The 24,918-nt window shown below is 55.6% G+C and overlaps 2 protein-coding genes across 4 annotated transcripts in view; one reads left to right on the top strand and one right to left on the bottom strand.

The window, feature by feature from the left end:
- Window positions 1–24,918, bottom strand: part of TBC1D2B (TBC1 domain family member 2B) — a 334,347-nt gene that overhangs the window by 7,128 nt on the left and 302,301 nt on the right. The gene's annotated exons all lie outside the window — the stretch shown is intronic.
- The window catches only part of RASGRF1 (Ras protein specific guanine nucleotide releasing factor 1), a 101,311-nt gene continuing 96,141 nt past the window's right edge, over window positions 19,749–24,918 (top strand). Inside the window, exon 1 of the mRNA XM_053223437.1 lies at window positions 19,749–20,385. Coding sequence (XP_053079412.1) covers window positions 20,110–20,385 — 276 coding nt within the window. The 5' untranslated portion in view covers window positions 19,749–20,109. The remainder of the gene's footprint in view (window positions 20,386–24,918) is intronic.

Genomic DNA, 24,918 nt, shown 5'->3' with positions numbered 1-24,918 from the left:
CCTTCCAGGCACTGTGTCAGGCATGGGGGTCCCCAGCAGCCCAGACCCACCGGCTGAGGTTAGAGATGTACCCACCAGGCTGTCAGTCTACGCCAGGGCTATATCTTTGATCTCTGGGGACCCAGGTGACTGACATACAGTCCCAGAGCCCTGGAGTCCCCTCGCCAGGATAATGGAACATCTATCTGTCAGTATCACAGGACGCCTGGGGGCCCCTGCAGGTTCTCTGCATTCTGGCCCCTTCCACCCACAAGTGCTTGAGCCACTCACACTCAAACCAGCCACGCAAACAAACCCAAAGGAACAAAGAACCCCGGACAGGATTTGCTGGTGACCTTGCTCCCTCCCTTCCAGTATTCGATCAATCCATCTTTATTTAGCACCTACTATGCGTCGGGCCCTGTGCTTCCCATGCAGAGAGGATGTGGACACTCAGTCCGGCTTTTCTCCCACCCGAGCTCATCTCTCCACCTGGAGTGGCCACCACCCATCTCCTCTGGACCAAATCCCCCCCTCCTCCAAGAGGCAATGGGCTTCATTTGCTTAGCAACTACTGTGTGCCGGGCGTCCCAGCAAGACTGACACCAAGCAGAGACGCAGGACCTGCCTTCAGGGAGCCTGAAGTCCCTGGAGGAAGGCGTTAAACTCGCCCCTCCAGGAAGGAGTAAGAAACCCCACCTGTGGTGTGGGCACGCAAGAGCACAATGACCGCTGTCAATCGGAGGGAAGCCGGAGGGCAGACGGGGGAGGCAGCACAGCCTTTCTCTGGGGCCAGCACGCTCCGCGTGAAGTTCCCAGACTGGGGGCGCCTGGGAGGCTCAGTCATTGAGCGTCTGACTCTTGGTTTCTGCTCAGGTCAGGATCCCAGGGTCTTGGGATGGAGCCCTGCATCGGGCTCTGTGCTGAGCAGGGAGCCTGCTTGCTTAGGACTTTTTTTCTCTCTCTCTGTCTGCCCTTCCCCTGCTGGCACTTGCTTGATCACTGGATAGATAGACAGATAGATAGATTATAGATAAATAAATGAAAAATAAATAAAAAGTTCCCACGCTGGATCAACAAATGGAAAAAAAAAAAAAAAGACAAAAAAGGAGGAAAAACCCAGACCTGCCTCATTAGCTTAGCTTCCGCCCGGCTTGAATTCTGGAGGGCACAGACCCCGCACTGCGGTGACCCTGCCGTCAGCAGCAGGCTCCCGGGTTCTGGTCCTGCTGTCACCCCATGCCACGCCGTATTGCCCCGGCTGGTCTATTATCCTCTCTGGGCCTCGGTTTCTCTGTCTGTAGAATGGGGGCACCACATCCCCCGGGCGGGTAGCTGGGAGGATCAGCGAGAGACGCTTGTTCCACACGGCGGGCGGAGGGAAGCGTGGGGACCGCGGCCAGTTCCTCCCGCCAGCCCCCATCCCCGTGACAGCTGCACACGGGTCCCCCGTCATCCGTGGCGGGCGTTGTCCTCCCGACGCTCCCACGGCTGGTGGGTCTGATCGCCCCGCGGACGCGCTGGCACGCGCCGGCTGTCTGACGCGGCCTCACCGAGGTGTGAGGCTCCTGCCCGGGCTCCGTCTCCAGTGCTCTCTCCGCAGTTCCGATGTGACAGCGCGCCGCGAGAATCTGTTTGACACGGTCACCAAAATAGAAGTCTGGCCACCTGCTACCTGGGTACAGCTTGTCGCCGTCTCTAGAACACAGCCTGGTGATGGCCGGCTTAGAATTCCTTCTGGTAAAGGAAGCCGTCACACGAGCCAGACACCCAGGCCCTTCCTTCATCCAGACGCGCGGCAGAAGGAAGCGTTTTTGCCGCTGCAGCTCGGGCGGAACGTGCCCTCTCGCCACGCAGAACGCTGCTCACGCCCGTGCCACGGTCTGGCTGGAACTCTCAGACGCTGCCCCTGGGGAGCAGTTACTGAGCCCTGTGCCGGGACCTCAGCCCCCCCACCGCTAACGTGCACGGCCACCCTGCGGGGCAAGCGTTACCACCTCCGTTCTGCGGGCGGGAAGCCGAGCCGCACCGGCTCCAGTCCTGGGGCTGGTTGAGCCCCGATGTCCGACCGCCCCTGCTCGAGCTCTGCCCGCGGCCGCACGTGGGCTCCGGCCCAGTCAAGGGCAACTCCCATCCCCGCCCCAGTTCTCGGCCTCTGCGGGTCCTCGCAGGCCCGGCTGATGCATGACCCCCCGCTTTGAGGCCCAAGAAAGGCTGTGCCAAGTGTCCCCAGGGCCCCTGCGACCCGTCCCCCCCCCCCACCCCCCCCGACTGTGTCCATGCTGACCCAGTCCCGGCTTTGGTGTCTGCTTCTTAGTCTGGCCTTTGTGCTGAAGGAAACTCTAAAGGAGTCTGGAACCCACAAGCTGGAGTCGGCCCCAGGCCCCCTGCGGACCTCTGCACACCCACCACCAGCCCCGGACCCCCAATCACCTGCACCTCCATCACCCTGCCACCAGAAAGGCCGCCAGCATTGGCCGTGACCTCCTCCACCCTTCGGGCACTGGGGCTCAGGCAGCCCTTCTGTGCTGAGTAAAGTCCGGGACTCTACCCAACATCCAGCCAGCAGGTGTAACGGTCGGCGCCATCGCCCCTAGGGTGCTCTGCAAGAAACCGTGCTCACCTAGGCTGGCACCCGAAGGCCTTTGCTCATCTTGCCCACCTGGACACTGCAGAGGGGAGACTGAGGCCCAGGAAGGGGGAGCAAGCACAGCGTCTCACTGACAGAGAGAAGTCCAGAACCCAGAGCAGGTGGCTGCTGTTGATTATTAGGACATCCATTTGTGATTGGTATCCGGTACGGTTTGTTGACTGATGCGGTAAAAACGTGGGGCCACAGCAGAGCTCACCCACGTTTTTCACCACCAGAAAAAGGGACCCCTTCCTCAGACAGGGCAAAGGCTCGGCAAGCAGCTTAATGGCTAGATTTCAGGTCCCTTGTGCCTTCAGCTAAGTGGTTTGTGCAGTGAAGCACCCAGACAACTGTACATGGTGGGCCTGCACACAGAACTTTGAAATTATTTGCTGAAGTGTCTGCTTCTCCAACCAGACTGAAGGCTCTTTGGGAGTGGGAGTCCTGTTTTATTAATCTCTGTACCTCTCCCCATCCTGGCAAAAAGCCTGGCACACAGGGGCTCATTGAAGCCTGTTGAATAAATAAATGGATGAATGCACGATTCACTTCCCCCACTTCACTACTTCCTTTGCATATATTTGCTTCAGCGATCCTTGCTGTCTGCTATGTAATTTTCTTGCAGTTGTATAATAACCGTCCCGCACCTCAGTGTGCCCGTCTGCGGCCTCACTCGGTGGGCCCGTCTACAGCCTGACAGCACTAACTTCTGCCCAGTACCCTCCTCACAGGAGTGCCGAGCAGGAGGCTGGAGGGAACAACAGTCTGCCTACCCCCTTAGAGAGAGATACAAGCGATCACCGGGCTTATAGACGCGATCTGCATGGTTCTCCATAAACCCGTGGGTCTGAGCTCCTGTCGCCCTGGTTCTGCGTTGCTGGCTGGCAGCAGTTATTCTGGGCATTTCTTCAAGTGTCACTGGTAACTTAGAACTCACGAGTGACAAGCTGGCAGGTTCACTTACAGAATCAGCTCCTGAAAACTACTAATGATGTCATGAAGAAACAGGAGTATCTGGTCTTCGGTTTAAGGCATAAATATCTGAAAATGAGCAATTCCTCGGAGCCAGCCTCCCAGACGGAACATTTAGTGCTTGGTTCCACAAAGAGACCCAGAAGCCAAGAGGCCGGGCAGCACGGCAGCAGGGGAGCGAGGCCTGGGAGGGCGAAGGTGCAGAAAACCAGAGAGAAACCTCCCTTTCTCTGCCCCAGGGCAACCACGACAGGCTCTGGAATGCCAGGAGGAGGCTCAGCAGCCCCTCCCCCAGGGACCCGATTCCCAAGACAGAGCGACAGAGCAGCCGTGGGGTGAGGTGTGCTGGCAGAAGGCAGCCGCCTGCCCGCGGGGCAATGGACACGGTCCTGATTGGCGGTGGGGACTGACCTCTGTGGTGTAGAGAGTCCCACCAGGGCCATCGGCTTTGCGTGAATGGGAAGGTGAGAAGAGGTGCCCACAGCGGGCCTCACAAGCGGGGTGAGCCGGCCTCTGCACCCCCATGACCCAGGAGCGTCACCTACCTCCACGCAACGACTGGGGGGCAGAGGGAGTAGGACCTTCCTTGGGTGGCCCATGGGACCAGGGACGGAGACCATCTCTGAGCCTGGCTCGGCTGGAGGGAGGGGCCGCCTTCCCCGGGGCCGTAGGGGGGTGGGGGGGCTCAAGCCAGCATGAGGCGTGGGACTGAGCTTGCACACAGCAGGACACAAGCTTCGCGAAGGTTCCTGGCCCACGCAAACCCTGCTCGCCCTGAGGAGGGCGCCCCAGGGAACGACGAGCACGAGACGGGCAGCTCTTACCCATTTTCAATGTGACTTACAAAACTAAATACTGGGTCAGTCCTTAAACCGCTACAAAGAGACGGCCGAGCCTTCTGATTTATGGGGCTTCGCTCAAGGTTCCCGGCCCAGGAGGGAAAACGAAAGGTGGTGTGGACCAGTACTGCACACACTTGCACAGAACGTTTGCAAAGCGCTTTCGTTGTCCCCGGACCTTGCCAAGCTGGCTGGAGTCCCATTTCACAGATTTGGATGCCGAGGGCCAGAGAGGCCCAAGACCATCTGGTCCGTTGGTGCAGGACAGACAGGTGTTCCCCTTCTCATCTTGCGTCGGCCACACTCAGAGTTCTGTCCCCTTTAGGGGGACACACCCACCCGGGTTTGCCAGGAACTGTCTCACGTGTAGCTCTGAAAGTCCTGTGAACCCTCAGTCTGGGGCAAACGAGCAGATGGCCACCCCAGTCCCTCGTCCTACTGTGGCTGCACAAAGTGCTGTGGGACTCAGGAGGCAAGGAAGTACTTTGGCCTGGACAGAGGAAATCAGGGAAGGAATCCTGGAGGAAGCCCCCATGGGCTAGACCTCTGAGGCCAAACTTGACACAGGGAGGTGGGGGGTGTACAAGGGGGATGGGGGTGTAAGCACCTCTCGGGAAAAAATAAGAATGATGTAAACACTGAGGGGTCTCTGAGTCCGTGGGGGCTGGGCGGCTGCAGTTCTGCCTGGGACTCCGGGAAGGGAGGGGCCACCACACCTGTGCTCTCAGGAGGACATCGGGAGCTGGAGAGTGCTAGAACACGGCCAGTGTTCGTCCTCACCTTCTTCCTTGGCGATAGAAACCTGCTTTTAACAGGTTTGCCCTGCCCTGCCTGATGGCCAGTGACACACACGTGTAGGTCACTTAGTTCTAGGATCAGACACCTTTAAAAAGATCAGGCAGGGGCGCCTGGGTGGCTCAGTCAGTTACGTGTCTGACTTCAGCTCAGGTCATGATCTCACAGTTTGTGGGTTTGAGCCACGTCAGGCTCTGGGCTGACAGCTCAGAGCCTGGAGCCTGCTCGGATTCTGTGTCTCCCTCTCTCTCTGCCCCTCCCCCACTCATGCTCTGTCTCTCTCTCCCTCTCAAAAATAAAGAAACGTAATAAAAATTTTTTTTCTTAAAAAGAAAGATCAGGCAGAGAATGCCCCTTTGCTTCTTCCTATTTTTCTTCCTGCTTGGAACTTGAATGTGATGGCTAGAGTGCCAGCAGCCACCTTGTGACCTCAAAGATGCGTGCAACATGCAAACAAGGTGGGAGCAGACAGAACGAGGCCAGGTCCCGCATGACTGTGAGCCACCAGACCCACCCCAGACCACCTACTTCCAGCCTTCCTTTACCTGGGAACGAAAGCCCTTACGGATCTAGGCCACGGGAGGGAATTCTCTCTTTATTGGCAGCCAAAGATAGTTCCACCCAGAGAATAGCTCAAGCAAAGTCACTGCGGCCAGAATGCACACAGCCTTTGAAATCTCCAGGTTACTACTCCCCCAGGGTTTAGCCAGATTTCTGTGGATTTTAATTCTCTTTCAGCTCTCCTTCTCTGCCTTCACTCTTGAGCCTTTCACTGACAATCCACAGTGGTATGTAATTCAGTCCTGAGAGCCAGGATCACGTCTTGTTTTGCCCCTTGTGATGTGAGGGTATCTCCTTAGCTTTCCCCAGTTCAGCCCCGGGCACTAAGGACCTCAGGGAATGGGCGTACAGAAAACAGGAGTCCAGTCTTAGCTTTTACAAAGTAGACTTTGGGACTCGTTTCAAAGACATCAGAGAAAGCTGTTTTGAATTTCAAAAGCCTGGGTAGTGTGCATTACTGTGGAATTTCAGACCCAAAGAGCTTTCCAAGAGGAAAAAAAAAGAAAGAAACAACAACTCCCAACAGCCAGATGACAGAGGAAGAGCCCAGGGCCCTCAGAGTTCCCAGCAGTAAGCTGCTGGAACACAGCAGAGCGATGCCTTCCAGATGTTGTCAGAAAGTCATCTGCAACCTAAAAGTCTATTCCCAGCCAAATTACCAACCAAGGAATGTCAGATCAAAGACACTTTAGACATCCCAAACCTCTAATATCCTGTTTCCCACACAACCCTTTCTTTGGATCTCAAATGTAAAACAGGAAAGAAAAAGACACAGGATCCAGAGAGCAGGTGGAACCCACAAGTGCAGTAAAGGAAGGGCCAGGAAAGTGTTTACAGTCGGACTGAAGAGGGACCACGAGATGGAGAGAACGGGACGGGCCACAGCCACAGACCCCACAGACCGGGAGAAAACCCCAGCCGGTTCTCAACTCGAGAGGCTGAAGGGCTGGAGCCCTGGGACACTGGCCTGGTTGCCCGGCTGGCTAATGCTATTTGCATATTCATGAGGCGAGAGGCCACTAGAATTGGCCACCCTTGTGGTAGACAGAGCTCCTGGGGGAGGGGTGAAAACGGAAGGGTTAAGTGCACGCCTCCCAAAACCAAGCTCCTGTTTTCTGTACACTCGTCCCCCAGGGTCCTTAGTGGCCGGGGGCTGAACGGGGGGAGGTTCGGAGATACCCTCACATCACAAGATCCTGGGTCTCAGGACTGAAGCACGTACCACTGGGGATCGGCAGCGAGGGACGCCACATCCGTTTAAACCTAATTTTTAGAAACCTGGTAAATGGAGGGGTTGAAGGTAACTGAGGACGTGGGGAGAAGTGGGCCACTACTAACTTTTTCATCTGTGTGCATTCCGCGTATCACTAAAAATAAGCCGCGGCTTCAAGAAACCTATAATAAAAAAGGAGCGTGGGTTCTGTAACATAATACACAACAAATTTTAACTCCCCGGAGAGCGGCAGGTACCATGTCGCTGCATCCGTAATCTGTAATAAGAAAGGGTAATAAATTTGAATTTACAAAATAAAATTCTAATCAGTGTTTTGAAAGCCAAGGCCCTAAAGGCATAAACAATAGATGTGGAAGCAATTCTGATGATGCACCCGGGCGAGGTTTTTGTTTTTGTTTTGTTTTTTTGTGCATTTGCATACATTTTAAACTCTTTATTCCGAAATCATTACAGACAGGACGCTGCAAAATGTTATCTAAAGTCCTAGCATGTCCTTCACCCAGTTTCCCTCAAGGGTTACATCTCACGCGACTCAAAACCCGGAGCTGACACACTACAGTGTATGCATCACCACCCATCTGCACATCTGTGTAACCACCACTGTGGCCAAGAGACGGGACTACGTCCCCACGGCAGAGACCTTTCTCCTGTTTCCTTCCCGCTCCTAAACGCAGGCTGACCCTAAACCGTCTTCTACCTCTGTAGTTTGTCACTCTGAGAACGTTCTAGAATGGAATCGTACAGTACGCGACTTTGAGATCATCTGTGTTCATTCAGCTTGAAGTTCTGGGGTGCTGGGCGCTGGATAGTTTGTTACTTCTTACTGCTGAGCAGTATTCCGGTAGGAACATGTCACAGCTAATTTGATCGTTGTCACTGAAGGACATTCTGGTCATTTCCTGTTCGGCGTTACCGCAATAAAGCTGCTGTGAGCATCTCTGTGCAGAGTTTAATGTGGACTTAAGTTATCATTTCTCTGGGACAAATGCCCCGAAGTGTGGTTTCTGGGTCATGTGCTGGGCACAGAAATGATTTTGTAAGAAACCGCCAAACTCTTTTTCAGACCAGCCGGACTGTTCTTGGCCCCCACCAGCCGTGCAGGAGACCTCCGGTTTTTCTGCATCCTTGCCAGCATTTAGTATTGTTACTGTTTTTTGTTTTTACTGTTGTAACGGGTGTGTGGCAATACCTCATCGTGGTGTTCCCTCACATTGCCCCCGCGCCCAGTCACGCCAAGCCACGTCGCCCATCTTTTCAGGTGCTTGTCTGCTGCCCCCAAATCCTCTTGAGCACCCAGTCCCTTCCTGGCGCCTAAGCATTTCCACTTGTGTTGTCTGTAGCTTGACCACTGAGTGCTGCGAGGTTTTCTTGTAGTATTCAAGATAGGAATCGTTTGTCAGCTGTGTGGTTTGCAAATATTTTCTCCCTGCTTGGAACCTATCCCTTTATCCTCTTGACAGAGTAATGTTTAACTGTCATGTCGTCCAATGTATTGATTTTTCTTTAAGAGATTGCCCTTTCGTTGTAGAATCTGAGAACTCTTCACCGAGCTCTGTGCCCTGTTTTCTCCTGAAAGTTGTATGGTTTTACATCTGCATCTATGATCCATGTTTTGAGTTAATCTCTTTTTTTTTAATGTTTATGTATTTTTCAGAGGCAGAGAGGAACAGAGTACAAGCAGGGGAGGGGCAGAGAGAGAGGGAGACACAGAATCCGAAGCAGGCCCCGGGCTCCGAGCTGTCAGCACAGAGCCCGACACGGGGCTGGAACCCACCAACCGTGAGATCATGACCTGAGCCGAAATAGGATGCTTAACTGACTGAGCCCGCCAGGCGCCCCAGGTTAATTTCTGACGCACACGCGAGGTTAAATCGAGGTTTGCATTCTTGCCCACAGCCATCAACTGCTCCAGCACTCTGTAAAAGAGTCACCTTCTTCTGCTGAATTGCTTTTGCGCTTTTCTCAAAAATCCATTCACTGAACCTGTTTGGGTGCATTTCTGGATCCTTCTGTCCTGCTGGTCTGTAACTGTCCGTCCACCAACATCACACGGCTGTCCAGTGTCTCGAAATTGGGCAGAACTGATTTCTTCCACTTTCTTCTTCCTCCTGTAAAGGTGTCTTAGCTGGTCTGGGTCCTTTCACGAGTTAGTTTTAGCATCCTCTTGTCTGCACTGCAGGAACCCCAGCTGGAACTCTGGTAGGGATTGCGTCACACCTGCATGCCAGCCTGGGGGAGAACCCACGGCCGACAAGGTGGAAAGTTCCAGCCCACGCGCAAAGCGCGCCGCGGCCTAAATGCACTTGATGCCTCCCATCATCCTCTGCAGTTTCAGGTATACACATTCTGAACGTATCTCGTTAGACTTGTAACTAACTGACCGTGATTTACAGCTAATTTTATAGGCTTTTGGCTCATTTTCTGTGTCAACGTGACAGGGGCTGAGGGACGCCCGCAGGTCAGGTAAAGCACTGCTTCTGGGTGTGTCTGTGAGGGTGTCTCTGGGAAAGATTAGCATCTGAATCAGCAGAAGGAGTAAAGATGGTCCCCCTCATCGGTGGGGCTGGGCACCACCCAACCCACCAGGGACTAAATAGGACAAAAGGGTAGAGGAAGGGTGAGTGCGTTCTCTGCCAAAGCCAGGGAATCATCGCCTCCTGGCCTCGGACACTGATGCTCCCGGGTCTTGGGCCCTCGGTCGGACTCAGACCGGGATTTACACCACAAACGAATACAATGTTTTCTCTCTCTCCCTCTCCCTCCCTGTTTCTTTCTCTCTCTCTCTCTCTCTCCCTCTCTCTCTTCCTCTCTCTCTCTGTCTCTCCCTCTCTAGCTATTGTGAATGGTATTGTACTTCTGATTCGGGTTTTCACGTATTTAATGCTATTTTATAGAAATACGATTGATTTTTACATGTTGTTTTGGATCCTACAACCTTTACGAACTCACTTCTCACTTCCAGGGCTATTTTTTCTTTGTAGATTCCCTGGGATTTTCTACATGGGCCTCGTGCCATCTGCAAATAGGTACAGTTTTATGCCTTCCTTTCTGATCTGTATGACTTTTATTTCCTTTTCTGGCTTTATTGAGCTACGTAGAACTTGCAGCACTGTGTTGAATTGCTAAGAATTAACATCAGTGCTGCACAATCTGTTCCAGAGAGGAAGAGAGGACACTTTGTAAGACCAGTATTACCCTGGTAACAAAATCAGACAAATACAGTTCAAAAAGGGAAAACTACAGGCCAATCCCTTTCATGAACATAGACACAAAAATCCTTAATAAAATACTAACAACTAGAAGTCAGCAATACGTAAAAAGAATTGCACACCAGGACCAAATGGGGCTTCCTCCAGGGATGCAAAGTTGGTTCAATATTTGAAAGCCCATCAACCATATTAACAATGCACCATTAACAATGCACCATATTAACAGACTAAGGAGAAAAATCACATTTTATAATCAACCGATACGGAAAAATATTTGAAGAAATTCTCAACACTTTCGGACCGCGTGACAGAATCTCTCAGAAAACCAGGAATAAAGAGGAACTTCCTCAACCTGATAAAGAACATCCATATTTTAAACACACACACACACACACACACACACACGGCTAATATTAGACTCACTGGTGAAAGCCTGAATGCTTTCCCCCTGGGACCAGGAACATGGCAACAACAGGTACTCTCACCACTATTATTCAAGCTGGTGTATATTTCTGAATACTTTTTCCTATCATATAATCCCTGGGCTAGAAGACACAGAGAATTCAGTGGCGATCACGAGAGTCAGATGGGGTAGGTCCCCAGACGGTGGGCGTGTGGCCACCACACTCCTGGACAGAGCGCCCTGACAAGAGGAAGTGGCAGAAACACTGTATCTGTTTGAGGGAAATCATAGGGCCCAGGGAGGCCTGTGCCTCTTTTCCAGGGGGAGTCTGGGGAGTCCGCGTCTCCCCAGAGTGTCTGCCCCACCCGGCACGGGGCCAGGGCGGCAGAGCAGAGCTGACCCCGTAGGGTGTCTAGGCAGCCATCTAAGGAAGCTGGGGGGGGCTCTCCACTCCCCGGAAGCAAAGCAGGGGAGGGGTAAGTGAGACCAAAGTCTCTTCCCCGAGGTGCACAGAGCTGCTGAGAGAAAGCAGCATCTGAAAAGCCCTGGGGTCAGGGAAGAAGGAGGCACAGTGGTGACCATGCATATTGGCGACCACGGTCCAAACAGGACACAGGGCCCCCCAGTGGATGCTCGGCGGCCTGTCAATGCCGATGACGACACATGGAAGGCCTCCCACCCCCCGGTGCTTGGTCTCCTAAGGCCACCGCCACCCAGAACGTACACGTGATACTGAAGAAAAGGGAAGTGAAGCTGCACACATTGAACACCGGAACCAACTGGATTTACCGTCCTATCAGAATCAGGCTCAAAATCGAAATGAAGTTCCATTCTAGGGAAATACCTGCTTGCGCGTGTACCCCCGTGGCCTGCGAGCTGGGCGGCTCAACTCATTTGGACGCAGATTTGCCACCATCACTTGGCCACCGAGGAAGAAACCTGGAAAGCCCAACGCTGAGATGGCAGAACCCTCGGATCCGGATCCACGGGGGGAGGTGCCCCTGGGCCACGTGGGGGAGGCGAGAGCCCTCGGGCTGAGGGAAAGACGGGGGGCGAGAAGACCCTTACGTTCCAGACGTGATGAGAGCCCAGCGCCTTTCAGGAGAGGACCCCAGGGGCCCACGAAGCCGGGACGACAGTGTGAGCCCCTCAAGGGAGCACAGGGCCCCCTCTGCCTACCCGTCCACGCTCTGCACCCAGAAATGCCAGGATCCAGTCCCCTAAAGGGCAAAGTCCATGCTTTCACTCAAGAGGCCCGGCGGCAGAATCCTCACCAGGAAACATCGGGAGGATTCAAAGGGATTTCACAGCCTGAAGCAAAAACCTCTCGCCTCCTGCCTGGATATGTGACTGACTCTCCTGGTAAGACCCGGAGGGCCCAGGTCTCAGGCAGACATCCACTCACCTCGGCAAGCAAGAGTCTCCTAGGAGATTCAACCTTCTTCCGTGACAGACAGCAGACGGCAGCCAGTGACCCAGAACAAAATACAGATGTACCCAACGCGCACATTTTGTTTTGGCACAACTCTGAGCTCCGTCCTCAGCTTCCTGCACCGGGGCCCTTCGTGTACCGCTGTCATATCCGTCATCAAAGGCCAGACAAAGCGGCCCACCGCCAGGCTCTGAAATCCTTCCCCAGGGGTCAAGGGCGCTTGGTTCCCCACAGCACCTGGCGCAAAGCTCTGTGGACACCCTGAAGTCGCTGAGCCTGGGCGTTCCAGCCATTCCGGGAGTCCCCCCCGTTCCTGGGCCTCCGTTTCTCCACCTGTGAATAGGGTGGGCAGGACAGGGGTCTCCCAGGGCCCACAGCGTCAGCACGTGATGTCCCCAGACTTAGCCACAGCCGGCACACCCCGAAGGCAGAGCCATTCTGCACACTTGCTTTCAGCTCTACTAACCAGGGTTCTTCCGGATGCAAGTGCCAGAAAATCCGAATGGTTGAGACAAAAAAGAGAATTCGCTGTGGCGACTTTAACTGAGAGGCAGACTGAGGTCCAGCCGGACCCATGCGGTTAGTCAACACCGTCAAGACCCAGTCTCTTTGCTTCCATCCACCATCTCTGCTTTTCTCACGTCGGCTTCCACCTCACTGAGGGCGGCAAGACCACGGCCAGCGCCGGCAGGGGCACACCGCGTGGTTCCAGCGTCCCCAGCAGCAAAGACCACGCGGCTCCCCTAGAACGGCCCGAGATTTGAGTTTCTTTGGCTCTGATTGGTCGGGCTTGGATCACATGACCACCGCTGGCCCATTCACGAAGGCCCGAGGGATACAGTGTTCTGATTGGTCGGGCCTGGACCTGGGGGTGGGGTCACTCTTCATCCTACCAAGTGGACGGAGGACTCGGGAAACTCCTGCAAGAGATAGTGTCATCGGAGGAGGGAATTCGTGTCAGGTGGCGGGGTGGGAGGGAAGACGTGCATTCGTCCATGCCATTGGCCTTTGACCTTCCCTAGGAGGAAACCCCAGCCTGGACTCCTGCCATCTTAGTCTTCCGAAGCCCCGCAGTGTATGCCGCCTGCTCTGGAGGCGAGGGAGCAGGGGTGCAGAGCCCTGCGTCTCCACCCGCAGAGAGGACAAGAGTTTCCAGTGACCCCTCCCCATCCAGGAGCTGGTGAATGGCCAGCTGCCTGCCCGGCCACCGCGGGCATCCTGCAGAGTTATTTCCTAAGTAACCATCCACTTACGGCACCTCAATTATAAGAAAAAATTCCTTCGTTGGTCTTTCTTTCTTTCTTTCTTTCTTTCTTTCTTTTTTGCTTAAAACACCAAATCAGCCTAATGGTAATAGATTTATTTTAAAATCCCTCTGAATTCCCTTTCTTAGAGGCCTCTCTTATTTTAGACTGCACAACAAGCCCACCCCAAAGAATCAATACAAGGCCTGGGAACAACTACTCTCACCTCCTGATTCAATAAAGCCTCTCCTCCAGAACATTCTACAACTCTATAACTGTGCCATTCTGGGGAGGTGAACCCTGCAAATAGCTGAAGATTTGCCTTCTCTCTTAAGCACCAGACATTTCTGATTGCAAGTTTTTCTCAACAGTCTGCACACGCATGCCCCTGTCCTATTTGTTCACTCCAGTAACTTCTCATCACAAAAAGTAGAACATAAAGATAAGAAAAATATTGAATTAAAATGAGATGCAGAGCACATATGCCTACTTCCCTTCCCACTCCCCCTAAAATGACTCAAAAGATCAGATTAGCTGGGCCTGATTCCAGTGAAGGGGGTGGTAAATCTTTGACTTATTTTTTTATATTCTCCCATGTTTATAAGTCAATTCTAGGCTATATATGTAACACAATTTGATCCAAAGAAAGAATAGTGGGGAGGCAACAATGCAGGGCAAGCCCCCCAGAGACCTGAATTCTGCTTCTAGCCAGCCATGAACTTCCTGTGTGGCCCTGAGTGTATCACTTCCCAAGCAAAAGATGAGGAGGTCGGCCTGACTTATTCCCCAGTTTCCCACCAGCTCTGCATCAGTTAGGATCCAGCAGGAAACAGAGAGAACATTCAAATGGGATCATTCGAGAGAAGCACGTAATAAAGGGACGATTTCCAAAGGTCAGGGCTGGGAGTAGGGAAGCCACCAGAGATAACGCTCTTCCCGGGAATGAATACCGCCCTCGGTCCCGAGGAGCAAGGGAGAGGGCAGCCACTGGTCCCTAGAGACAGAGCTGGCAGGAGGGAGGTGCCCCCAACCTACTCTCGCTCCCTCCAGACAAACCTGTCTCTTGGGCCAGACCCAAACAGATGCCCTTGAGCTGATACCAGGGACTGCTTCCCACCCCCTCCCCCAGGGCAGGGAGCTGCCAGACAAGAGCTGAGTGGTACCCGGAGGTGCCCCGCACAGACTCGTGCACCTCTGTCTGTCGTGCTGTGCTCTGTGTTCTGTTCGGTGGGGACAGACAGATGCTTCTCCCAACTCACTGTCAACCACATACTTGGCTCCCTCGGCGGGGAACCGTCCGCCCCTCATCCTCGATGGGCCAGGAAGCCAAGTTCACTGGAAGGTAGAATGCAGTGTCCATGTTCAGGGGATGGAAAGGGCGGGGGCAGGTGTGTGTGTGTGTGTGTGACTCTGGGAAGTCGGAGCGTTGCAGCACGTGGGCACTGGTTTTATATTTGCTTCCAGTGCCGCTGGTGCCGATCGTGAGCGAGTCCCGGGGGGTCTGGACTGCCACGGGGACACTGGACTGTGAACACGGCATTCCTGGGCCTGCTGCTCGCGACCAAACACGTCTGCCGCTTCTGTGCCCAACTGCCCTGAACAGAAACTGGAATTAGAGATTTGTTCCTGGAGAATACAATTTCTAAAGTTGACCTGCTGGACATTCATCAAACTGTAATACATTGTGAACAGAGCACGTGCCCTCTTTCCCAGGGCCCGGGGGGCAGTCACAGAACTGACCACGTACAGGGCACGAGAGAGACAGAAATACATTTCAAATGTAGACAGAGTACAGACCACATATAATTACATTAGGTTTAATGTTTAAACATATGTTATCTATTTTATACAGCACATATGTTTTACGTATAATATATAGAAAACATATTTTATATATGATTGTATAGCAATCTCATTGGGTCTGTAAAAATCTGCACTTAAAAGAAAGTGCATGGTCTTAAATACTAACCAGAAATGATAAAAATAAATAAGTTACACACTCAAGAGGTTGAAGGAAACAACAAACAAATCTAAAGAAAGCAGGAGAAAGAGTTTAATAAAGACACGTGTGTATACTAACAAACTAGAAAAACAGAGCTAACAAATAAATTTAAAAACTTCACAACAATAATAATAAAATTAAAGCCTTTTCGGGGAAAGACAGGTAATATAAGACACAAAATCGGTACCTAAGAAAGGGGAAACACGGACGGAGAAAACCAGAATAGCAAGTAAATGTTCAGTTCAGTCTTTGATTTTGGAAATGATAAATCACCAGGATTGACTCAAAAAGAGACAAAATAAAACCGCGATAATGTAAAAATTCACCAGGGTTAAACGGGGGTTTTCTAGGAAATACAAGCATACCTAAATATTGTAAATGTTTTCCAACTGCCAGATTGGCAAACCCAAAGAGATAAATTAAAATTTTAAAAACAAGGAGAATTCGGGATAGTGGTGGCTTACAAAATAAATGTATAAATGACAGTAGCTTTCTTAAATACTAATAATGTCCAGGTTTTTAAAATATAGAAAAAATCATATGTTTATTAGAAGCCACAAAATGTAACTCCCAGAAATAAATCAGACAGGAAGTATACAAGACAAATATAACAAAACGTGTACAATTCTATCAGAAAACTTTAAAGGACAAAGATTGGAGTAATAAACTTTTTTCTTGAATAAGAAGGCAAAGCATCGTGGGGCGCCTGGGTGGTTCAGTCGGTTGAGCGTCCGACTTCGGCTCAGGTCATGATCTCACAGCTTGTGGGTTCGAGCCCCACGTCGGGCTCTGCGCTGACAGCTCAGAGCCTGGAGCCTGCTTTGGATTCTGTGTCTCCCTCTCTCTCTGCCCCTTCCCCACTTGTACTCTGTTTCTCTCTCTCTCAAAAATAAACATTAAAAAATTACAAAAAAAGTCTAACCTCACAAGCAATAAAAGAAGTAAAAATTAATACAAGAAGGAGATGTCATTTTGCCCTTTCAAAATGGGCAAATTTCAAGAGGTGCATAGCACGGCCATCCAGGAGTGACAGGCGGGTGCTGACGTGGGCCTCCCATCCACCCGGGGTAGCCATGCAGAGGAAGTGACCTCCCTGGAAATCTAGTATATGTACCCGTGTTTCAAACGCACGTTCCTTAACCCAGAAATACCACTTTCAGGAATGTGGCCACAGGGAGGGAAATGTATACACAAAGATATTAACTGCAGTGTTATTTCCAAAAACTACGAACGGAAAAACAGCAGAAATGCCTAAGCATGAAGAATCTGTTCATTAAATTCACGGTAATATGAAAACTTGTCCCCACACACTGTGAAGTGAAGGGAGCGAGCGAGATGGAGATTTTAAATAGCTTCTGTTTGCGGAAGCCCGTTTCGGCAAATATATCAGCGTAGAAAAAAGTCAAGAAAATTAGCGAAAAAAAAAACCAAGGAAAAAAAACAAAGAACCGTGGAAGAGTTGTCCTTTTATTTTCCATGTTCACGTTTGACAAAGAGCCTTATTACATCTACCATCAGACAGAATAACACGGTTATCGTCCCCAGCTGGGGAGTGAAGGCGAGAAGCCCTTGTGTCCGCACACGGGTGCCTGGCAGAACCAACCCGCGGGCCCCAGCGCTAGAGCAGCAAACCCTCCCGGCCAGACCTCCATTTCCAAAAACGCTTCTGAGTCCACATACTTACTTCTGCATTTCCTTTAGGTGACGTGGAAGCTGTGTTTTTTTAACACAGTGCCAGAAGAGCAAAGCTTCTCCAAATGCTACACCTACCCGCTCACCACTCACAGGGCATACGTGTGTGCACACAGACGCACACATACAGCAGCACCCAGAAGCTCCCACGCACACAGCGGAGGGCGCACGCAGGTCCCAGGAGTCCTCAGGCACCCAGGCCCGAAGCCGGGCGGACCCACAGACCAGACCACCCATCGCAAGCAACGCGCAAGCTGACTTCGTGCAAAGTGCAGTAGAAAACCTGCTGGGAGGACTTCGCAGGGGTCTGGCCAGGCCGAAGTCCCTGTCATCTGCTAGCCATTTCTATGTGGGGCCATCAAACCCGCCAAAATGCTCCTTAATGCTCCTTCATGCGTCCTCGTCTACAGAGACGTGTCCCCAGACTCAGGGGAAGGTGTCCCCCCCCCTCCCCCCGGGGGCACACTGAGCGCGCTGTGGGAGAGGAGCACTGGAGGCCTGAATGCCAGGGCGCAGGGGCTGTGGTCTGTGGATCCCTGCGTCCCCAGCGGCCCAGGCTGGGGGCTCAGTGAGCACTGCCAGGACAGGCGTGCATGAGGGAATGAACGAATGAATGGGTGGATGAATGAATGAACACCTCCAAAGGCGATCTGCGGTCCAGCCGGGTCACATCGCCCACGAGCTCACTCACACGCAGGCTCTCAGACCCTGCCTGCAAGGAGGGCCCGTATTTTAACAAGACCCCTGGCGATTCCGGTGCCCACGACAGAATCCCTGAGCCCGCCACATGCTGGTGGGTGTCTGACTTTGCTGCACATTAAAACCACCCAGGAGAGCACGTAAACCACTCACAGCCTTTCGTGGCTGCTTGTCACACACCCCAGGTGATTTCTGTGTGCAGTCTCGGGTGCCTTAGGGTCTCTGTCACAGTGGCTGCCCTGCAGGCCCAACCTGGGCTCTGGCCCACCTGAGAGGTCCTGCCCCATCTTAGGATAAAAGCCCCACCCCGCAACCCAGGGACTACCCCCTCGGCTGTACACAGACCCTGGGGACAGACGACGCAGTTCAAACCCCAGCTCTGCCCTCCGAGCCTCGTTTTCCCCAACTGGACGACAGAGCTGGTGGGGGTGGGGCCACCTACCCCACAGGGTGGCCGAAGGATTAAACGACTTGACCTATCTGTGGAGCGCCCTGACCAGACTGCCCCTTCCCTGGAGTTTTGTGGGCCTCACTATCAACAGGCCCAACGAAGGAGTTTAGATGAGAGCTGGGGTTAAGAACCTCACTCCTGGAAACTGCTTCCCCAAAGAGGGCGAGAAAGAAGCAAAGGCGGTCACAGTGGAGGATCCCTCTGGGGAAAATGAAGACTGAACCGGGAGGCTTAGCCATCTCGCCTCTTTTGTTTTTATTATTCGTGAAGAGAACCGGCTCCTTGCACAGTCCGCGCGCACGGGGAGCGTGGACGCTAAGAGGGCGCATTAAGGTTAACACGGTGTTGCTCCCCAGCGCTTTCCCCGGAGGAGGGCAGGCCGGACCTGGTGCCCAGGACCGCGCGCGGCGTCTCCTCTGCGCGGAGTCGGCGGGCCTCCTCCCCACGGCTACCTGATTCCTGGGCCCCTTCCCTGCGCCAGCCCAGGGCGGTGTGAGCGTGTGTGTGAGCGTGTGAGCGTGTGCGTGTGTGTGTATGTGTGTGTGTGCGCGCGCGCGCGCGCCGGCGGGGAGGGGTGCTCGCAGGTTCGGTGCTGTAAGATGGTGTTCCTCCCTCCTTCCTTCCCTACCTCCCTCCCTCCTTCCTTCCCTCTCTCTTCGGGGCCGCGCGGCCGCCCTCCGCCGCCGCCAGCGCGCTGGGCCGGGCCGGGCGCCCCCCTGGGTCCCTCTGCGGCAGCCGGCGGTGCGCGCTCCCCGCCCCGGCGCCCCTCTCGCCCGGCGGCCCGCGCGCCCTGCCGGTGCAGCATGCGGGCGCGGTGACGTTCCCGGATAAATGCCGTGTAACTGTGTAGGCGAATGGGAGCTAAAAATAAGAACGGAAAATCTATCATTAAGGTATCATTGCGCCAGCGCAGCTATTTGAAGGCTCCCATGGTCCCCGGCGCCTGCGTTTGAAGCCCGCCTTTAGGCTTTGGGGGGGGTATTTGCAGAAAACTCCCGGCGGCGGCTCGCCTGCTAGACCTCGGGGGCGCAGGGGAGGGGGGTGGCGCCGGTAATTATGGCAACGCGCAAAATGAAACAAAATAAAATGAGCGCTCACCTAACCCCTCCCCCACCGCACCCCCTGTGCGGTCCTCAGGTCGCTGGGGAAGCCGCCGGGAGTGCGGCTGGACCCTGAAATGAATGTGACCCGGCCGTTTACGCAAAGAATAGGACCGAAAGCTCATTCAGAGCTATTTCGCCAACCACCACCCTCTTCCATCCACATCGGATTAGAAAAATAAAGTACCGGGAGGGAGCCTTTGGAAGAGAAAATGAAAACTGGAACTTAACCCCGGGTCTCCAGTGCGCCGCGGTGGGGCGCAGAGAGGCAGACTCCCAGGATGGCAAGCCTCCGGGGTTCCATGGGGTTAAACGAAAATTGATCTGATTTGGTTTTTAGCACCCGAAGGGGAGCAGGGGAGACCGCGGGGACAGGGGCAGGGTTTGCGCGTGTGCTTGTGTGTGCGTCCGCGTCCGGGGAGGGGGAGGGGGCGCCAAGGTGCAGCCTGCGCGCCGCTCTGCGCCTCGGCGGGCTGCGTGCGTGTCTCTGTCCGCGCTGCTCACACGGGCTCTTCGAGGGATCGGCGTCACATGACTCCGCCTGCCCCTCGCCCGCGCGCAGCTCGCCAGTCCCTCAGTTTGCCCGGCGCCGGGGGAGGGTCGGGCGGCCTCTCCGGGGCCCGGGGGCGCCGCGGGGCGGAGAAGAAGTTCCGGCGGGGAATGGTACATCTCTCTTCCAGAAGCCGCGGCCCGGCGCCAGCTCCCGGAGTGTAGATATTTGGGGGGAGGGGAGAGCGACCAGGAGCGAGCGAGCGAGCGAGCGAGCGCCGGAGAAAGGCAGCGCGCCGCGCGCACAGACGGGGGGCCGCGGGGTGTCGCGCGGAGAAGATGTAAGCGCGTGGGGTCTCGCTGGCCTCCGAGCACCATGCAGAAGGGGATCCGGCTGAACGATGGCCACGTCGCGTCCCTGGGACTGCTGGCGCGCAAGGACGGCACGCGCAAAGGCTACCTGAGCAAGCGGAGTTCGGACAACACAAAATGGCAAACCAAGTGGTTCGCGCTGCTGCAGAACCTTCTCTTCTACTTCGAGAGCGACTCGAGCTCGCGGCCCTCGGGGCTCTACCTGCTGGAGGGCTGCGTCTGCGACCGCGCGCCCTCCCCCAAGCCTGCGCTCTCGGCCAAGGAGCCGCTGGAGAAACAGGTGAGGCCGCCGCCGCGTCTGACCTCCCAGCGCCCCTGCCGCGGCCACCCTCGGCACCCCGGGGCCTTCCGCCGGCCCGCGGCGCCCGAACTTTGGTCCCTCCCCTCTGGGCGCCTTCGGTGCGAGCGGAGGCTGGGCCCTGGCGGGCGGGTGACCCCGCGGCGGGCAGAGGGGGCAGGGACTGCGGGCAGGGAGTAGGCGCGGGCTGCGGCTGCCCTTCACCCTGAGAGCTCCGTGGGAGGCAGGGACACAGGGGCCGAGACGCGGAGGCGCTGGGGGGCGACGGGGTGCGGGAGGAGACGGGGTTCCGGAGGACCGGGGATAGACGATGAATGAGGACCGACATCCAGCCAGAAATGGTGCCCCCCCACCCCCACTGCCACCCCGCGGCCCCCGACAGCTCCGACAGTCTGCTCCAGGCCTGGAGAGGGCGAGACGGAGGCGTCCGAGCGCCTGGGTCCCCTGCTCCACAGCCGCTCGGAGTGGAGAGCCCGCCCTAGCTCTGCCGAGTTGGGGGGTGCGGGCCGCTGGGGTCGGTTCGGTGCCATCGGGCGCGATGAGCTCCCGGCCGGCCCCAGGCCCGAGCACCAGACCCGGCTGTGCCAGGAACCCCCTCTGGCGCGCGGGGACCAGGGCCAGGGCTGCTGCGGAGGCCGCGGGACAGGCGGGCGCTGCTCTCCTCCCCCTCCCGCTGCGACTCTGCCACCGCCGCAGTCCCGGTGCCCTTGCGTTTCCCGAGCTGCAGGACTACGGGCCGGGCCTGGATTTGCCCGAGGGCCAGGGCGGGGTGGGGGTGCGCCTCTGGCGTGGAGGGAGGGAGGAGCAACCGAGAGCGAGGGCAATTTTTAAGCTCGATGCGCTCTCCAGAGGCGACTGCTCCGTTTCCATGCCTCTGGGAAGGGAAAGTCAAAGATAGTGGTTCCTAAAATGTCATCGCTGGAAGGGACCCGAGATCCGTGGGGGCTCCAACCAGCTAGCTGTTGCCTGGAGAGGATGCTGAGGCCCACAGGGAGAAATGTACTTGTCCAGTGTCATACCACCAGTCGGCCGCTCAGGCTCAGAAAAGAGCACTGGGGTCTCAAAGCCACTGCTGCATGGAGACCAGTGGTGATGGAAGTGGCCCAAGTGTCGGGAATAAAAACCCTGCTCGAACCGGCCCACCGTGTTGTGGGGACGGGTCTGAGCCTGGCGTCTGCAGTACGCCCCTTCCTTCCTTGCACTTGTCTGCTGGCGTTGGATGATTTCTGGGGACTGGGAAATGTGGACAAGAATACTCGAGGGCCCATCTCTGGGGACGGCAGGCCACACGGCAGGGAGAGGCTCGCCGATGGCAAAGCTGAGCAGAAAGCTGGCAGCTCCTGGGCTCCAAGCACAGACGGGGCCTAGAGGACTCACCTGGGAGAGCCAGACCCAGGCTGGGCCAAAGACGCCGCTCTCAGCCCTCAATAGCTGTCTTCACGGGCCTTCCGGAACATTGCCAACCTTTGCCAGCCCAAGTCCACCTGCGCCTGCCGGCAGCCTGCAGCCCCAGGCCCAGCTGGAGCCCACCTGCATCCCCCACACCAGAGCAGAGTGCTGGATAGGGGGGTGGAGGAAGCTGGAGGCAGGCCTGAGACTGAATCTCCGCGCCACGACCTCAGCGCACACGCTCAAGTTCTCTGAGCCTCTGTTTTGTAATTTAGATAATGGAGATAATAGCACCTACTTTTCTGAGATTTCTAGAACGCGGGCGAATAACGTATACGAAAGCATGCTCACAACACGTTTTAGCTGGATCTAAGTAAATTGTAGTCGGATCTCCATTACCCACTTGGGCAGGGAATAAAGGCCAGACACAGAATGTTAAAGCTGAAAGGCAGCTCAGAGAGAGTTCACACATAGCCAAACGGGACCAGAGAGTGGGGGTCACCTATCCCCACAGAGTAAGTCAGGGCAGAATCAGACCTAGAATTCATCCAGTGTCTAAGAATTCCTGAAAAGGAGATCTTGTGTTGATCCCAAATCAGTCTTGGCTCAGGTAACGAATCTTGGTAGCAGCAGATTTTGGACGGGACAGGAGTGCAAAACCCAGAGATGATATGCTCACATGTTAAGGGCTGTGTCCCCAGAATGCCACCGATCGGGCATCCCCAGATGTGTTCAGAGAGCGGGCTCGTGGTGTGAGAAGATTAGGAGGTGACGATCTGATGCGGCCCAGCTTGGGTGCAGATTCCATTAGGGACATGTGCTTTGGTCTCAGGCACTTGCGTTAGATGTCCCTTCTGTCCTGCTCCGAGCGGGAAAAGTCCACTCACCTTCTCTGGCCTGTGCGTGTGTGTAAGAATTTGTAACGTTTCGGTTCTAAATTTCAGAGTAAAACCGATAGTCTCAGCAGCTGACCTGTATCTCTCATCGGGTTGGGTGCCCCATGGCACCCCCCGGGGCCCCAGCGTGCGAGCCTGGCTCCGAGCCATCCTGTCACCGGGCCTGCCTGGCATATGGGCCCACAGGAAGCCCGGACTCGGAACCGGCTGGGCGTGTGGTGGGGTGCCCTGGTCAGGGCCTCGGAGGTGCCCAGGCTGACCGGACCGGCCGGTATCTGTGAAGCCGCCGTGTTACCAGGATGTCTTTGTGTTGGATGAAGCAGGTGGCTTCCCCCTGGACAGGCAGGAATGCGTCAGGAACAGAGCACATAGTAGGTGCACAGGGAGCACCTGTAGAGCCGAACTCGGGGTCTCTCGTGTTAATTCAACGCTTTGTGCCCTGGGGCCTGCCGCGTGCTAGGTCCAGGTCCTGTCACTGTGTCACAGGCCTAGGAAGCTGGATGGTCACGGCCCCCAGACCCCAAATACGGGCACTCGCCTGGTGCAGATTCTCCAGCAGGACGGAATGCAGGTGCTCTGGGAGCCCAGACCCCAGCACCAGGCTCAGCCTCGGGGGATGCCCTGGCCTCTGGCTGCTTCCGTGCAGGTCTGACCACACCTCATGCAGCCCCGGTGTGCTGGAGCCCTGACCTGGGAGCCCACACCTCATGAAGGCGGACTGGCACGGCTGTGGTCACCTCCTGCCCCTGCTCGCTCAGTGCTGACTTCCTCTCCTCCCAACCCCGGTGCCCTGGACTTCGGGTTTGGATTCAGCCTCCCTACAGGCTGACCCTTGGTGTGGGAGCCCTGCTCTGGCCTTGAGCGCCCCACCCTCGTGCTGAGCCCCCTGAAATACAGCTTCCGGCCTCAGCTTCTCACCAGGCAACCCTGCCCATCCAACCCCAGCCCCTTCCTCGCCCCACCAACCACAGGGGGTCCAGCCGCGGACCCCAGGCTCTTCCCGATTCACTTAGGACAGATGGGAAGGGACACAGGCCCCTTCCACGGGAACCTCAGCACTGATGTGGGTGGAGGCTCCAGAGGCCGGGGGGGTGGGGGAGCCCAGAGCACCGATTGTCCCCCCTCCCCCCAACCGGGTGCCTTTCCCCGGAGATAAGGTGGAGCCCCATTCCCGCTCCTCACAGGACGTGTTCCTGGTCGGCCTGGAGCGTTCACAACAACAACAGTCCTAAAGCTGCAAGCGTGCCCGATTTACAGATAAGGAAACTGGCTGGCGGTGCCACCGGCAAGGCGGGGGCCGAGCTGAGACTCCTCGGGCTCTCCCGGTCCGCAGCTACGGCACTGTCTTCGCCACGAAGCTTGCCCTCCCGTTGCTCTAGCACATTCAGCTTCTCGGCCAATCAGAAAACTGCAAACCTGGAGGGAGGGGGTGAGGTTGTGCCGGAAGCAGCCCCTGAGACGCAGAACCGGGGCTCGGACTGCGGACGCTGGCACCTGCAGAAGGGCCCACGGCGTGCCCCTCCCCCACCCGGCAGGTGCGGGGCCCCAGGGTTAACTGTGTGGGGTGCCCGTTCCATCCCCCCTACGTCTCTAGAGCTGAAACGAGGTTGAAGAGGCTCGGTAATTATACCTTAACTGGGACAAGGAAATGCCAGGTCACTGCTCGTCTGCTTGGTGACAGTGGGGTGATGGGACCGGACCAGAGGACACACAGCTGCACTAAAATACACTACCATTTGTGTAACAAACATTCGGGCTCGAGGCGCCAGACCCGGGTTCAGTCCTGCGGCTACAGAGAAAAATAAAGCTTAATGTTGGTCTTCAAAGAGCTCGCGGTGGGGTGGGGAGCCCTCCCTGGGCTCACTCCCATAGTTACGGCCAAGTGTTGGGAGCTCTCCCTCCCCTGCTTCGTGCCCAGCTGGGGTCACTGAACACCCTCGCTCACGCTGTCCCCCTCACCCCCCCTCCACACAGCCCCCACCAGGGTGGTCTAACCGCATGTCAGGTCGCGGCACCAAGCCTGTGAGGCCATCAGTGGCTCCCGTTGCCTTTAGGAAAAAATGCGAACTCCCAGCCATGACCTGGGGCACCCTCGGGACCCAGCCGCTGCCCCCCCGAGCCCTGCCCCACCGTCCACATTTTGCCCCTCCACACCTTGCACCAGCCTCTGCTTTCCTACCTCAGGGCCTTAGCAGATACTTCCTCCGCCTGGAATGACCTCCCAGCCCAG

This window comes from Acinonyx jubatus, chromosome B3, assembly GCF_027475565.1.
Source record: "Acinonyx jubatus isolate Ajub_Pintada_27869175 chromosome B3, VMU_Ajub_asm_v1.0, whole genome shotgun sequence".
Taxonomy (NCBI): Eukaryota; Metazoa; Chordata; class Mammalia; order Carnivora; family Felidae; genus Acinonyx; species Acinonyx jubatus.
The sequence above is the reverse complement of the archived record's forward strand: the minus strand, read 5'-3'. Positions and strand labels throughout refer to the sequence as shown.